At 36.6% G+C, this 13,141-nt stretch overlaps 1 protein-coding gene across 16 annotated transcripts in view; it reads right to left on the reverse strand.

Moving 5' to 3' along the window:
* Window positions 1-13,141, reverse strand: part of REV3L (REV3 like, DNA directed polymerase zeta catalytic subunit) — a 153,915-nt gene that overhangs the window by 30,377 nt on the left and 110,397 nt on the right. For all 16 annotated transcript variants that reach the window (XR_002828112.1, XR_002828113.1, XM_023750113.1 and 13 more), the window contains 4 exons: window positions 11,026-11,141; window positions 7,735-7,853; window positions 3,864-3,982; window positions 643-784 (listed from right to left, as the gene is read on the reverse strand). Coding sequence is in view for 14 of the 16 variants with exons in the window: in XM_023750113.1 (XP_023605881.1) it covers window positions 643-784; window positions 3,864-3,982; window positions 7,735-7,853; window positions 11,026-11,141 (496 nt within the window). In the remaining 2 variants the exon portion in view is untranslated. The remainder of the gene's footprint in view (window positions 1-642; window positions 785-3,863; window positions 3,983-7,734; window positions 7,854-11,025; window positions 11,142-13,141) is intronic.

Here is a 13,141-nt window from a genome sequence, read left to right on the forward strand (position 1 = left end):
ATACTTTAAACAGTAAAGAATTTTAAAAAGAGAAAAAAAAACTAACTCTAACTTGTAAGAATTAGCATGGGCTCACTGAAAACTTCTCATGTGGTTTTGAGGTATTCACCTTTTCAAAAATTATGAGCCAGCTCAAATCGTTTTTAAAACATATAGGGGTATAAATAAATACAATAAATAGCTTATATGCAATAAAATGAAATAAACAAATAGTGATGCCAAAGTAGTGCTCTAATTACTGATATCATAGATTGGGAGAATGCTAAAGATATAGAGTAATTAAAAGAACTAAAAGATTTTATTAGGTTAAGGAACCTGAGGGATTTAATGTGGTATCCCTGATGCCTACTATAATGTTTATTTAACACAATAAAGGTATTCAAATAAGTATTTGTTAACTGAGTGCACAAAATCATTTTTATCAAGGCATGTGACAAAATCTCTCATTATATCCTTGGAAAATTAGAAAGATATTAATTAAATGGCTTCTAAGCTCTCATTTCTCTTTAACATTAAAAAAAAATCACCTCAAACATCTCAAAAATAATGTATTACTCATACAGAACTTTCAAGTGTGCAAAAAGCCCCCAACCAAACAACTTCAACAAACCAACCAACCAACCAACCAACCGGATTTCCTACCTGTGAACCCCTTGTCAGTACATGTAAAAACTGAATGCCAAAAAGTCTAGCCATTTCACTGGTTTTTCCAATCACGTCCAGCTGTTCTAACATTTGGAGATTTCCACGCACACGGCTGATGTAATGATCAACCATTTTCCATCTGTTAAAAGAGAATTGATGCTATGAATATTAGGAAAAAATTGGGACACCTGAAATTAGTACTGTTTTCATTCTGCCAAAACATACATATTAATAGTGAGGTTATTTAAAGAGTAATGATGTCTGTTGAAGTATGTTAAAGAATTAAACATTAGCCGAAACCGGTTTGGCTCAGTGGATTGAGCGTCGGCCTGCGGACTGAAAGGTCCCAGGTTCGATTCCGGTCAAGGGCATGTACCTGGGTTGCGGGCACATCCCCAGTTGGAGGTGTGCAGGAGGCAGCTGATCCATGTTTCTCTCTCATCGATGTTTCTGACTCTCTATCTCTCTCCCTTCCTCTCTGTAAAAAATCAATAAAATATATTTAAAAAAAAAAAAGAATTAAACATTAGAAAATTTCAGATATTTCCAAAGCGTGAAAATATGCAAAGTTTGAAATAGCGCTTGTGATAAGATGGTAAGACTCAACATAATTATTTTCAATATTTTTCTTGGTGTTACTTTTTGTTCTAAAAAAATTAACATACTCTACTAGATGCACTACTGATGATGCAATAATTATACAATTATAATTTATCATATCTGTAGGTGTTTTTATATCCTTGCCCAATATTTTTTTTATTTTAGAGAGAGGGAGTGAAAGAGAAAAACATTGATGTGACAGAGAAACACTGATTGTTTCCTCCCATATGCCTCAACCAGGGATTGACGGGAAACCTTTTGGTGTATGGGATGATGTCCCAACTGAGCCATTGGCCAGGGCATCTATCTATCTATCTATATATATATATGAACATGGAAACTTTGGGTTATCATTTGTAAATACCAGTCTAAAATAAAAGCATGAATTATTTTCTCATGGGAAGAAACAGAGTAATTTGAAAAAGATTTAGAAAAATGAGGAAAATAATTTTTATGAAACCATAGTGGGGTAAATGTACATCAAATTAGTATTTCCTGTGAAAACAAAAATATTATTTTCTTTGATTTAAACTTTTAAAAAAATTGACCTGTTTATCTTTTTGTTAAGAAAACAAGCAAACAACAACCCTCATCAGAGCCATAAAAGGAAGTTTTCATTTAATATTATGTTATTAAAATGCAAAAATTACCCAAAAGTATACTATTCTATATAATAAAGAGGGAATATGCTAATTGACCCTCACAAGATGGTGGTGCCCAGTCCCCTCAGCCCTGCCGGGGGCCTCGGGTCCTTCTGCACCCCCCACTGAATGAGGCTCAGGCAAGCAGGGCCAGCCGAGGTGCAGGCAAGCCTTGGATGGCGGCTGCCCAGTTGCTCAGGGCCAGCCCGAGGCTCAGGTAACCAGGGCCGGCAGAGACTTGTGCTGCTGGTAGTGGCAGCAGCAGAGGTGTGATGGGGGCATTGCCTTCCCCTGATCGCTGCCAAGTCGGCTCCCGCCCCTGAGGGCTCCTGGACTGTGAGAGGGGGCAGTCTGGGCTGAGGGACCCCCCGCCAGTGCATGAGTTCTCATGCACTGGGCCTCTAATCTATAATAAAAGCATAATATGCTAATTAGACTGGACATCCTTCTGGATGTTCTTCTTTCCGGATAAAGACACAGTGGGTGGGGGCTGAGGCAGAGACCCCCCTGGCCGAGGCTGCAGTGGCGGGCGGGGGTCGGGGCCAAGGCCATTGCATGAATTTCATGCATCGGGCCTCTAGGAAAGAATAAAATTCATTCATTGAAAGAATATTAAGGTTCAAATATATTGCAACTTTTAATTACGTGGTTCTTAGAACAATATAGTCTATAACTGCTAAATATAAAAACTTAAGACTGCAGACAGGGCTCAGTGATTGAGTGTTGACCTGTGAACCAGGAGGTCACACTTCCATTTAGCTCAGGGCACATGACCAGGTTGCTGGCTTGATCCCCAAGTAGGGAGGGGCGTGCAGGAGGCAGCCGAATGATGATTCTATCTCATCATTGATGTTTGTATCTCTTTCTCCCTCTCCTTCTCTGAAATCAATAAAACATATTTTTTAAAAATGCACTGCATACACTGGAAAAAAGAGAATGACTTGATTTTTTACCAGAAACAGTAGAGGCCGGAAGAAAAGGAAATGAAATCCTTAAAGTGGTGAGGAAAAAGAAATCTCAACCCCAGAATTAGACAGCAAAAATATTAAAAAATTAAGGTGAGAAAAAGTTATTTTCAGAACAATAAAGGCTGAGACTATTTGTTGCCATTAGACTTGCACTAGAAGACTTGCCAAAGAAAATAATTTAGCAGTGTCTTAAAATGTAAAACAAGCCGAGCCAGTGTAGCTCAGTGGTCGAGTATTGACCTATGAACTAGGAGGTCATGGTTTAATTCCTGTTCAGGCATATGCCTGGGTTGTGGCCTTGATCCTCAGTGTAGGGCATGCAGGAGGCAGCTGATCAATGATTCTCTCTCATCATTGATGTTTCTATCTCTCCCTCTCCCTTCTTCTCTGAAATTAATAAAAAAAAAATTTTTTTAAAAAGTGAAACAAATAACCATGTGATCCAGCAGAGAAATGAAAATGTTTGCTTACACAAAAATTTTCATACAGTTTTACTTCACAATGGCCTCAAACTAGAAAAAACCTAATTGTCCATCAACAGGTAACTAGATACACTGGATACTCAAGTAAATTGTGGTAACTGAGTATTATTTACTAATAAAAATGGAAATTACTGCTGTATGTAACAGCATGGTTGAATCTCATAAAACATACTGAATTTCTTGAAAGAAACCAGAAACAAAGGGGTAGGTTGTAAATAACTCTATACAGAAGTTCTAGAACTGGCAAAATTAATCTATATCCATAGAAATTCAATTAGTACTTACCTGGGTAGTTAAAGAATAGGTAGGTTTACTGCAAAGCTGTCTTTTAAGAAAATTTTCTGAGTGTTAGAAATGTTTTTTTAAAAAAAATCTTGATTGTGGTAGTGGTTATAGGATACATACATTTTTCAAAGTCATCACACAATACACTATAAATGTATATATTTTACTGTATATAAATTATACTCCAATAATATTAATTTAAAAAAAGAGACATTATCCTTTTCAGAGTTATAAAACATTACCTGTATAGATCTGTCTTGTTATCAAACCAATCTGATAAGACTCGAAAGGTAAAGAGGGGAAAACGCTGATGAAGAACGTGAAAGCTCACGTTTTCAAAGGTGTAGTTAGTCAGAGCCACCTAAAAACCAACAAAAAAAAACAAGACTCCGTTATAATAATGCTTGTATTTATATACAAATTTGGTTTTAAAAGATTCTCAATATTACTTCTAACCTTTCATAGTGGCAATCACAATTAATTTAAAACTATGTGCATATTATATCCATCCTAATGGACAGAAATGTCCATAATGAAGTAATATTTAATTGGAAAAAATCTGACTTAATGAGATTCAACTTGGTCATGTAATACCTACTGAATAGATCCCAGTTCTTACCACTTCTTTTTATATTCTATGCCAATACAAATAATGCCAGGCAGAAGCATTGCTAAGCAAGTTAATTTTTTGTTCCTTCCATACTTACTGTTTGGTCCTCGAATCCCACAGATTCGAGCATGAGTTATTTAGTTAAAGGCAGGCATTCATCATGCTCCCAAGAATTACATCAATACTAAGACCCAACACAAGACATTATGGAGTCAGTTTCTTTCCAAAAGCAAAAGATTAAAAGGATATAGCAGAAATGTATCCCTATCTTCAAAATATGTAGGTAAAAGCTGTGTTAATAGGAAAATAGTGAAAAAAAATCCAAATTCATAAAACATATAGATGGTCTCTCAGAAATACCCATAAGACACAAGCAATTTAGACAATGGCAGGTATTGCAATGCAAAATGGAAATTAAGAAATCAGAATTCTCCATTATTAAGTCAGCTTGGTTTTCTGAGGAATAACAGTTCAAACAGCACTTCACACATTTATATATTATATTACAATTTTAAAGTATTTTCTTTTCCATGTCCACAATCCAGCAAGTACAAAACAGGGACTGAAGGTTAAGCTCATCTTAGTGTACTGACCCAAACTGGTTTTACTTTATTTTCAACTTCTATCAATCTCCAGAACAAAAGTACTGGAATGTAGCATACTTCAGAATGTACACACACACACACACACACACACTTTTAAACTCTGGAATGAGACTATTCTAGAGTCACCAGAATAAAGCAGGTCTTAGAAGTAAATCACTATTACCACCTCCTCCCCCCCTTGCCTTGTAAATCAGTACTGGCCTGAAGTACTTCTCTCAAAAATAAATAACTCATTATCAAATCTCCATATTGGAATGACTCTTCTACCTGCTAATAATTTCATTTGTTTTTTTAAAGTTTCAATTTAGTTTTATAGAAAATGGAGCCAAACATCTGATCTCAGGTAGTTGCTTGATTACCTAATTAATACAGAGTATAGACTAAACCTAATCTGTTGGAATATACATCTTCATTAAAAAACAAAACAACAACGAAAACTCAGATGGAAAAGATCACCTTGTTGTCCTGCAGTTTTCTCATTAGGGAAAAACTGGAAGTTTGCCATAAATTGACCTATGAGATTAATTAGGGGATTTTTATGACCTCAAACTAAACTTAAATAGAATCTTAGAAATTCATCCCCAATATCTGAGGCAGGTGACAAATCCATGGTCTGGGTTGATATTGTTTCAAAGAGAAGAATTTCATAAATTTGATTAAGACTAAACGTATTATAACCCTACTAGTGGCCCAGTGCACAAAATTCACGCACGGAGGGGCGGGGATTCCCTCAGCCCAGCCTGCACCTCTCTAATCGGACATCCTTCTCGAAATCTGGGACCACTGGCTCCTAACCGCTCACCTGCCTGCCTGATCACCCCTACCTCTGCCTGCCTGCCTGATCGCTCCTAACTGCCCTCCCCTGCCGGCCTAATCTCGCCTCCAACTGCCTCTGCCTGCCTGATCACCCCTAACTGCCCTCCCTGCTGGCCTGATCTCACCCACAACTGCCCTCCCCTGCTGGCCTGATCTCACCCCCTATTGCTCTCCCCTGCTGGCCAATTTGGTTCTGATTGGTCAGTTTCTATGCCAGTCAGCATCAAAAGCTCTGCCTCCTAGGCAGCCATTGGCTCCTCAGTTCACCCAGATTTGGTTCTGATTGGTTGGTTTCTATGCCAGTGTCAAAAGCTCCGCCTCCTAGGCAGCCATTGGCTCCTCAATTCACCCAGATTTGGTTCTGATTGGTCAGTTTCTATGCCAGTCAGCGTCTCTGAGCCTATCTCTTGGCCTGATCAGAGAGGCGGGGGCTGATCAGCAGCCCCCTCGGAGGCCCGGAGAGAAACAGAGGCGCAGCTGCTGGCAAAGCCCGGAGAGAAAGAGAGAGGCAACAGCTGATCAACAGCTGCCACGGAGACTGCGGATCAGACCCTGCCTCTCTCTCCGGGCCTCTCTCCAGGTCACCACGGAAACCCAGCACTGACTGCAGGACTGAGTTCCGGTGTTCGGTTGAGCCTTTGGTCGGTCGTTATGGACCCTGGGTTTTTACATATTAGGATATTACACTCACTCTGAGTCTTCTTGGTGTCACAGAAGCATAACAATGCACAGCTATAATCTCAGTTATAATAAAATTAAAGGAAACAAGAACTCAATAAAATTAAGACAATCCATGTTCAGAATGTTCCAATCTTCAGAGAGTGGTTTACTATAGAAGTTAAAATATGAATCTAAAAATATGAACTAGGAGTTTGTCACTTATCTTAGGCAGAAATCTGAGTAAGTTAAACATTGGGTAAATGTACTTTGTAGATCAAAGTCAGAATTGATATAAATGAAGAAAGTGTTCAGTGCTTGTCCATTTATTTTACTGATAAAGGAGTGGGCTGAGAGGCAGGTAGCTACATTTTTCCATTCACTCATAGAGTCAATGTGCAAAACACAATGTTTAATCACTTCAGAAGCAAACTTACTCAGAACTGGGGGAGGCAGTCAGATCTAGTGCAGGGGGATACAGAAAATAATGAAAGGAGGCCACAAGTAAGCACCTGTGGCCTGTATTCTCCATCACCTCATTCCCTTAGTTGTTCCTCTTTTCCCTGGAGTCTTCAATGTCAAAAAAATGTACATAAAGAAATGTACACAAATTTAAAGTGAACAACTCATGAATTTTTATGTATGTACACATCCATGTCACCCCATTCACATGAAGATACAGAAAATTTCTAGGACACTGGAAGGCTCCCTTGTGCACGTTCCCAGTCAATACTCATGAAAGTTAACCACTATAGATTATCCCTTTCCACTCTCTCCTCACTCCCCATCAAGACTTGACAGTTATCTTTCTTTCTTCCAAATGCATATATCATTTATATCTCATTTGGCTCTTACAAGGTGCCTGTACGGCTAATGATAGATGCCCTATTAAAACCATAAAATATATATCACACACACACACACACACACACACACACACACATTTATTGTGAACATGGTCTGTCCTCAAAGAACTTATTATATATTTTATTTTGTACATATCCTCAGTTCAAAAAGTTCCTTCCTATATCTAGACTAAATTTTTCTTACTGTAATAAATGAAAAAAGCCAAATTAATTCATCTGGCCGTAAGTACAAATGATTTTAAGTGCAAGAAATGATAAAATTATACAACATTCAACACATACAGCATATTTTACGATAGCTATAGATTTTCTAGTTTACTGCTACCTTAAATACAAATAAAAATATTAAAATTCATCAATAACATTAAAGTTAAATACTTCTGTAGGTTTGTATTATAGAAAGTGGTTATTTTTGTAACTCTACTTAAGTATAATACAAATAATTCACACAGACACATAGGTTTACACAATAAGCTATACTAATATGCTATAATGATTAAAATCATTATATTGAGCTAATCTCTTATTCACAAACAAAATTTTAGCTAAAGCACCTTACCTCATTTCTCATGATTCGCCAAAGATTCAGTGTAATTCGGCCAACAATATTTATCTCACTCATTGTATCTGACCCATAGTCATCTCTTTCAGCAGCAAATCTGTTCTCAATTTTGTCATCTATAGAAATGAAAATTGGCTGCATCAGGACTCACAGAAACCAAATTTAAAAGCAAATTATGTCAAAGAAAGTGAGAATAAAAATTAAAGATGAAGAATAAAGATGAAATGTAATTCACAGTTTATTTTGTTTAGACTCAGAGATCATTATTTTGACTAACAAAATTATTTTTCTTTCCTCTTTAGGTTATGAAAGAATTTTGTGAAATAAATGTATTTAAAAACTATATGTTTTAATAATAGTGTGTATATAATAATATATAACAATATATATACATACCTTTGAAAAATAATAAACCCCTTTCTCTTTAAATTTGGTCATTTCTGGTGCTACTTTTATGAATACCTAAGCATTTGTTTGGTGCTAAAATGAAAAATGTCTACTATTTTTATTTTTATTTTTTTGAAAAATGTCTACTATTAAACCAGTCATTTCTTGGAAAAAATGGTAGTTTTTAACCTAACGAATTCTCTGAAAATTTGTTGACATCAATTAATGATGTTTAAATTCAGGATGAAATTCCCTTAACTGTAGGAAGTCTTCATTCCTCTTACAGCAAATAGAATTCTGAGTCTAGTTTCTTAAGTGAAGATTTTACTAGATTGGAAATTAAAATGTGTTTTTCTATATAACACTGGATATAGACAAATGTTGCTGATTAGAGGCTCTGAAATAATAAATATATTTACCATGTACTGAACAGCTATTATGTTCTAAGAACTTCACTCACATTATTTTATTTTATTTATTTATAAAAAATATTTTTATTGATTTCAGAGAGGAAAGAAGGAGAGAGATAGAAACATCAATGATGAGAGAGAATCACTGATTGGCTGCCTCTTGCATGCCCCCTACTGGGGACCGAGCCTGCAACCCAGGTATGTGCCCTTGACCAGAATTGAACCTGGGAACTTTCAGTCCGCAGGCCCAAGCTCTATCCACTGAGCCAAACCAGCTAGGGCCACATTATTTCATTTTAATACAACCACTTTATTATGTTAGAATACTTTTTATTTTGCACTGTAGTAAATTGTACTTGGAAATTTTTATCTTGCCCCAGCTCATGTAGTAACAGAACCAGTATTATACACCAGGGTTACCTGATTCCAAAGACCATGTACAAACGCCACCACACCCGACTCTTCTTTATTTTAAAGAGATAATGTTTGAAAAAATTTTTTTCATTTAACAAACACTTTTATAATGTTTATTATATTCTGACGTTTCAAGTATTTCACAATTGCCCTGAGATAAGTTCTATTATCATCCCCATTTTAGAGATGAACAAATTGAGGTATGGACAGGTTAAGTAACTTGCTTGACAGTTAGCAGTATAGCCAGAATATTGGAGCCATGCAGTCTTTCTCTAGAATCTGTGCTCTTTACTATGCTGCCTCCCTCACCAGGCCCTTTCTATTGTACCATGTTGCCCCACAAATATGATTTCAGCAGTGATTTTAAAAGAACACAAGCTTCCATTCACCCTTCTGATTTGTAGTCATGTCTTACCTGTTATAGCTAATTAACCTAATTAGGGGCATCTGAGCACTCAGCTTTTTCTTCTGAAACCTATCCCAAATAAAATGTTGAAAAAAATTGAAGATATACCACTATTCCTATCACTCAATACATAAAAAAATTAATGCAACAAAAAACTAAAGTATCTCTGCTTTTATAGTCCAAGCTTTGGCAAAGCTCAAAAAATATTTACTGTCCTTGAATCTTTTAGCTTCAACTTTTGCCTTTAAATTTACCAACACTTAGCACATTTTATTGAAATCATAACCTCTCCCAGAATATCTCTTGATTAGTTTTTACCAATTTTATATTTGGTCTTTTAGTCTCTGAAAGTATATTCTATGTTGTCCTAATTCAACTTGTAGGAGCCTTTAAAATGAAGTTCTTAAAATTTTGTAGTCATATAAAATTTTTTTTAAAAAGTGCTTTATAAACTGTAATTTTGATATGACTCTCATTATTGCCCTTCTCTTAAATGAGAATCAGACTTTGGAGGAACAGACTAAAATACAGAACCAGATAATTAAAATTAAATTATGGTGCATCAAGTCAAAAAAATGTTATGTTCTGCCCTGGCCTGGTGGCTCAGTTGGTTGGAGCATCGTCCTGTACACTAAAAGGTTTCAGGTAAGCCCTAACTGGTTTGGCTCAGTGGATAGAGCATTGGCCTGCGGACTGAAGGGTCCCAGGTTCGATTCCAGTCAAAGGCATGTACCTTGGTTGGGGGCACATCCCCAGTAGGGGGTGTGCAGGAGGCAGCTGATCGATGTTTCTCTCTCATCGATGTTTCTAACTCTCTATCCCTCTCCCTTCCTCTCTGTAAAAAAAATCAATAAAATATATTTTAAAAAAAAAAGGTTTCAGGTTAAATACCTGGTCAGGGCACATACTTACGTTGCAGATTCAATCCCTGGTTGAGGTGTGCACAGTAGGCAATCAATCAATGTTTCTCTCTCTCTCTCTCTCTCTCTCTCTCTCTCTCTCTCAAAAAAAAAAAATCAATAAAAGCATATCCTCTGGTGAGGATTAATAAAAAAGGTTATGTTCTTTACAATGATTATGAAGACTATCTCATAATATAAAATACTTATGATAAAATGCGGGATGAAGGAAGCATAATAAAAATGGGATATATGTGTGATGAAAGTTATAGTGTATATAAAAAATAAAAACCTGCCCTAGCTGGCTTGGCTCAGTGGATAGAGCGTCGGCCTGTGGACTGAAAGGTCCCACTTTCGATTCCCAGTCCAGGGCACATGCCTGGGTTGGGGGCTCAATCCCCAAGAGGCAGCCGATTGATGATCCTCTCTCATCATTGATGTTTCTCTCTCTCTCTCCCTCTCCCTTCCTCTTTGATATCAATAAAAAATATATTAAATAAAATAAAAACCTATATATATGAAAAAAGACTAAAAGAAAAAAAACAAATATACTAATGGTATATATATATATATAGCAGTGAGATTGGGGTATTTTTTCTTTTACTTTTCTTGATTTTTAAATTTTTTATAATGGAGTTATGATATATCTAGAACTTACAAAATTTAATCTTCAACATTAGGCTAGAACAATAGTACTTTTAAACATCTTGTCCTTATTTACTTTGTAATTTGCTCTGTGGTTGACCCATAAAACGTTCACAGTGCTACATACCTGGCACCCGAGAGATCATCTGACATAAATCGACACTTAAGGCAGCAGCCCTCTGTAAGAGGTAACCCCAGGAATGCATCTGAATCTCATACCCTAGCAGAATATCAGGGTCATACCTACAGAAGGAATGAAAAAAGGACCACACATTGAAACCTTTTACCAGAAGAATTGTTTCTTCATGATATAAAGTATAAAAATACAAATCTATATTCTATGTTTCTCAATGGGAAAGGGATGATACAGTGGCACCTACAAAACTGCTATACAGGAAGGAGTTGGCCAAGTAGAAGCTCTTGGTTTGATGCTACTTTTATAAAGTAAGTACCGTTTTCACTTAGACTGTGTATTTATTTGATCTGACTTGGGAAAGAGGCTGATAGAAATTGGGGTGGGAGGGAGGAATTACCACTGAAGTACATGAGAGAGGGTATGATTGAAAATACAATACAGGTAGGGGCTGGGTGAAGTGTGAGGGCATGTGTGGATATTGTGTTCTGAATTCTCCCAGTTCATTCTGTTGCCATTTCTCTACCTCTCTAACCTATACTGTTCTTAAATAGTTTTAATGCTGAGAAAGAAAATAAAAATGTCTTCCATTTCTTACTCGATTTTAGTAATGACCTGGTCCTTACATGAAATAAGGCCTAGGTAATGACAAGTTTGTCCTCTTAACTTAAGAGGAAAGTGACTCAGTTTAATGGAAGACTGAAATATTAAAGGAGTGAGATTAATGTGGGAAAGATAAGCATCAGAAACTAGGAGGAAATTTGCTCATTGTGTTGAGTTGCACTGGTAAACTGAACTGACAATCTGCATCTAACTCAGAAGGAGCCTCGTGTGGCTCCTCTTATGACTTCCATGGTGACCACCATGGAAGAACGCGGGGGGAAGAGAGGAACTGATTACAGTCATAAATTGAGAGCAAAAACTACAGTAACTCTATCAAATTAGAAGCTCCAAATTACTCTGATTATTGTATTGCTTATAAAAGCCCCCAAACAGGTGATAGATCACAAAAAGTTATAAAGTTGTGTTTTACATTACTGCTTATAAAGTCACTCTAAATTGTGGAATGTCCAGATTATATCACTTAACTCCTGGAGTATCGGCCAATGCCTGCAGTATAGAATTATACTAATTTACCGGTGGAAGCTAATATAGCTACTCTGCAAGTCTGTGGTATAACAGTGGATCATGAGCAGATCAGCAGGTATATTTTAAACTGTTTTGCTAATATTTTATACTTCCATAGCTTCTTTCTTTTTAGAAAAAAATGTGTATTGATTTTAGAGAGAGAGGGATAGAGAGAAACATCAATGACAGAGAAACATAAATCGGCTGCCTCCTGCATGCCCTCTAACTGGGGATCCAGCCTGCAACCTGGGCATGTGCCCTGACTGGGGGGTCAAACTAGTGATATCCTGGTTCATGGGTCGATGCTCAACCACTGAACCATACCAGCCAGGCCATAGCTTCTTTCTTAAAATGGGTGTTGAATGGCTTTAGTTCTTACTTATAAGAATGTCACAAAAATGTCTCATTTTTAATCCTGGATGATTTAAGTAGCTGATATAAAAAAACCAAGTTCAAACTTCTGCAATGGCATTCTTTTTATTTTTTCTACTCCTTAAAGGCCCTATCAAAATACATTGTATAATGTAAATTTTAATATCTGGTGATCTGCTTGTGATCCACTGTTATACCACAGACTTAGCCCTCAACTTGTCAGGAGACAAAGATAAAGGAAGCAAGGCAATATGCAACAATGAGGCAAATTCTCAGTCTCAGAAATCAAAGGCTTAAAAAGGTAGATTAATTCATAAAAAGAAAATTCAGAAAGATACGAGGGCACTTAAGAAAAGGAATCTCCCAACACCTTTCCTGCTCATTAATCTTTTAACATAACATCTAATATACATTTGTCATTGATAGCAACTTCTCAGAGCAGTCAAAGATGAACTATCTGTAAGACAAGTGCATCTCCCAGTAAAACTACGTAATGTTTAAACTTAAGAAATCGGGGTAGAAGTGTCAAGTGACTAAGGATTGTCAGGGATAGATTTGAAGGATTCCTATATACACACAACACACTACTGCAGTCAACTGGAGAGGGGGA

Source organism: Myotis lucifugus, unplaced genomic scaffold (genome assembly GCF_000147115.1).
Source record: "Myotis lucifugus unplaced genomic scaffold, Myoluc2.0 scaffold_11, whole genome shotgun sequence".
Lineage (NCBI taxonomy): Eukaryota > Metazoa > Chordata > Mammalia > Chiroptera > Vespertilionidae > Myotis > Myotis lucifugus.